Source organism: Gavialis gangeticus, unplaced genomic scaffold (assembly GCF_001723915.1).
Source record: "Gavialis gangeticus isolate Ggan-Ray unplaced genomic scaffold, GavGan_comp1, whole genome shotgun sequence".
In the NCBI taxonomy this organism is placed as follows: domain Eukaryota; kingdom Metazoa; phylum Chordata; order Crocodylia; family Gavialidae; genus Gavialis; species Gavialis gangeticus.
Genome location: NW_017729025.1, coordinates 97,533,219 through 97,534,835, shown reverse-complemented (window position 1 = coordinate 97,534,835; position 1,617 = coordinate 97,533,219). Strand labels below are relative to the sequence as shown.

At 39.4% G+C, this 1,617-nt stretch overlaps 1 protein-coding gene across 22 annotated transcripts in view; it reads left to right on the top strand.

Moving 5' to 3' along the window:
* Positions 1–1,617, top strand: part of MADD (MAP kinase activating death domain) — a 160,657-nt gene that overhangs the window by 144,087 nt on the left and 14,953 nt on the right. For all 22 annotated transcript variants that reach the window (XM_019519243.1, XM_019519251.1, XM_019519247.1 and 19 more), the window contains one exon: positions 193–262. In XM_019519243.1, coding sequence (XP_019374788.1) covers positions 193–262 — 70 coding nt within the window. The remainder of the gene's footprint in view (positions 1–192; positions 263–1,617) is intronic.

The following is a 1,617-nucleotide window of genomic DNA, read 5'->3' as shown; positions in this document are numbered from 1 at the left end:
ATATGACTTTTTTCTCTTTTTTTTCTTTATATATTATGCTGTAAATGGATTGGTAGAATGTGCCAGAACACTTCAAGTTATATCTGCTGTGATAGTGTTTCTGTTTTGGGTTTTTTTGTTTTTGTTTTTTAATAAAAAGACTCTCTTTGGTGACTAATCATGTGTTTTGATTTTTCCCCCTGTTTTTTATAGGTTTTCATAGAGCTGAATCACATTAAAAAGTGCAATACTGTGCGAGGAGTCTTTGTCCTGGAGGAATTTGGTAATTACATTATTTTGATATTAGGTCTGTACTCGCATGGCAGTAACTCAAATTTCCAGTCCTCAGTCTCAGCGTTGTATGTTCATTAGATAATAGGCAGCTTCAGAGATGGGGAAGAAAAATAGTTTTGCACCTAAGAGGTTGTCTGACTAACTGGGAGGATGGGTGACTTGATGCATTGAGAAGGATTTTTAAAATTTTCATAATAAATGCTAGTGGCCTAGATGCATCAGCAGCAGGCTACAGGAGATGGTTTGAGTCTTGTGCAGCATAGATATCGGTAATGAATCATGGCAGGAGGAGATTCTTAGGAATTACTTCTTTAACAAGCTCCTTCATTGCTTCAGAAATTGTGGTCAAAAGCAACAGAGTTCTGTGACACAGGCCTGCACTGTTTTAGTCTAAGGGGAATTGCTCATATTTATGAAATCTTCCTCTCTCCTCTGCACATCTTCATTTTTATTTTTTGAAGCAGAGGAAATATTTATGGAGGGTGTATCTGGACTACAGTTTAGTTAGCAGTTTTGTTTTTAGGGCATGACTGCATGGGGAGGAGTGGAGATGTGAAGGTTGAGTGAACTGGAGAATTTTTGCCGTTTGGCTAAGGATTGCCATTTTGTTTATTCTGGAGCTCTAGACTGGGCCTAGAAGTGTCCTAATGTCACTGTGATTTGTAATACTGTATTTACTTAAATATAAGACAAGGTTTTTTTTTTTCCCCGCAATCAGCATTGTGAAAAAAGCCCCTCGTTTTATATTTCCGTACAAGTAAACATCCCTCATTAAGTATATTGCCTGTCATTAAACTGCTATCAGAAGCGGCATGTGCTCAGTAATGGAAACCAACTACGTAGTTGACTTAATGTAGCCCACCCTGAGCGTGGTTGTAAAATACATGGCTGGTATTGGGAAACATGCTGAAGGGAATCAGTAACAAGGCTAAGTTAGTGCAGCCCATCTGAATAAGATATTGTGCCCATTATACTCAGTCCCCCTTAGCACTGACTCTTTTTTGAAGTCATGGTGAACCACTACATTGAATACATTTCAGCTTCCTCTTTACTCCCACAGCTGAGCAACACCTTTCTTTCCCTTTTCTAATTATTTCTGTTTCTTCACCAGCCTTAAATGTCTAACAAACATCACAAAACATCTATGTAGATGAGAGGCTCTATCACCCCCTCTCTCAGCCTGCCGCATGTGATTGGTATAGCTTCACCCTTCGTGAGGTGGTGCCAGACCAGGTGACTCTGTACCTCATCTGCATATGCATTTTTGGAGGATCTCGAGACTTGTGAAAAAAACACCCAGTTCCAGTAGTGAGTGAGGGGCTTATTAGCACATAGATCCTTTAT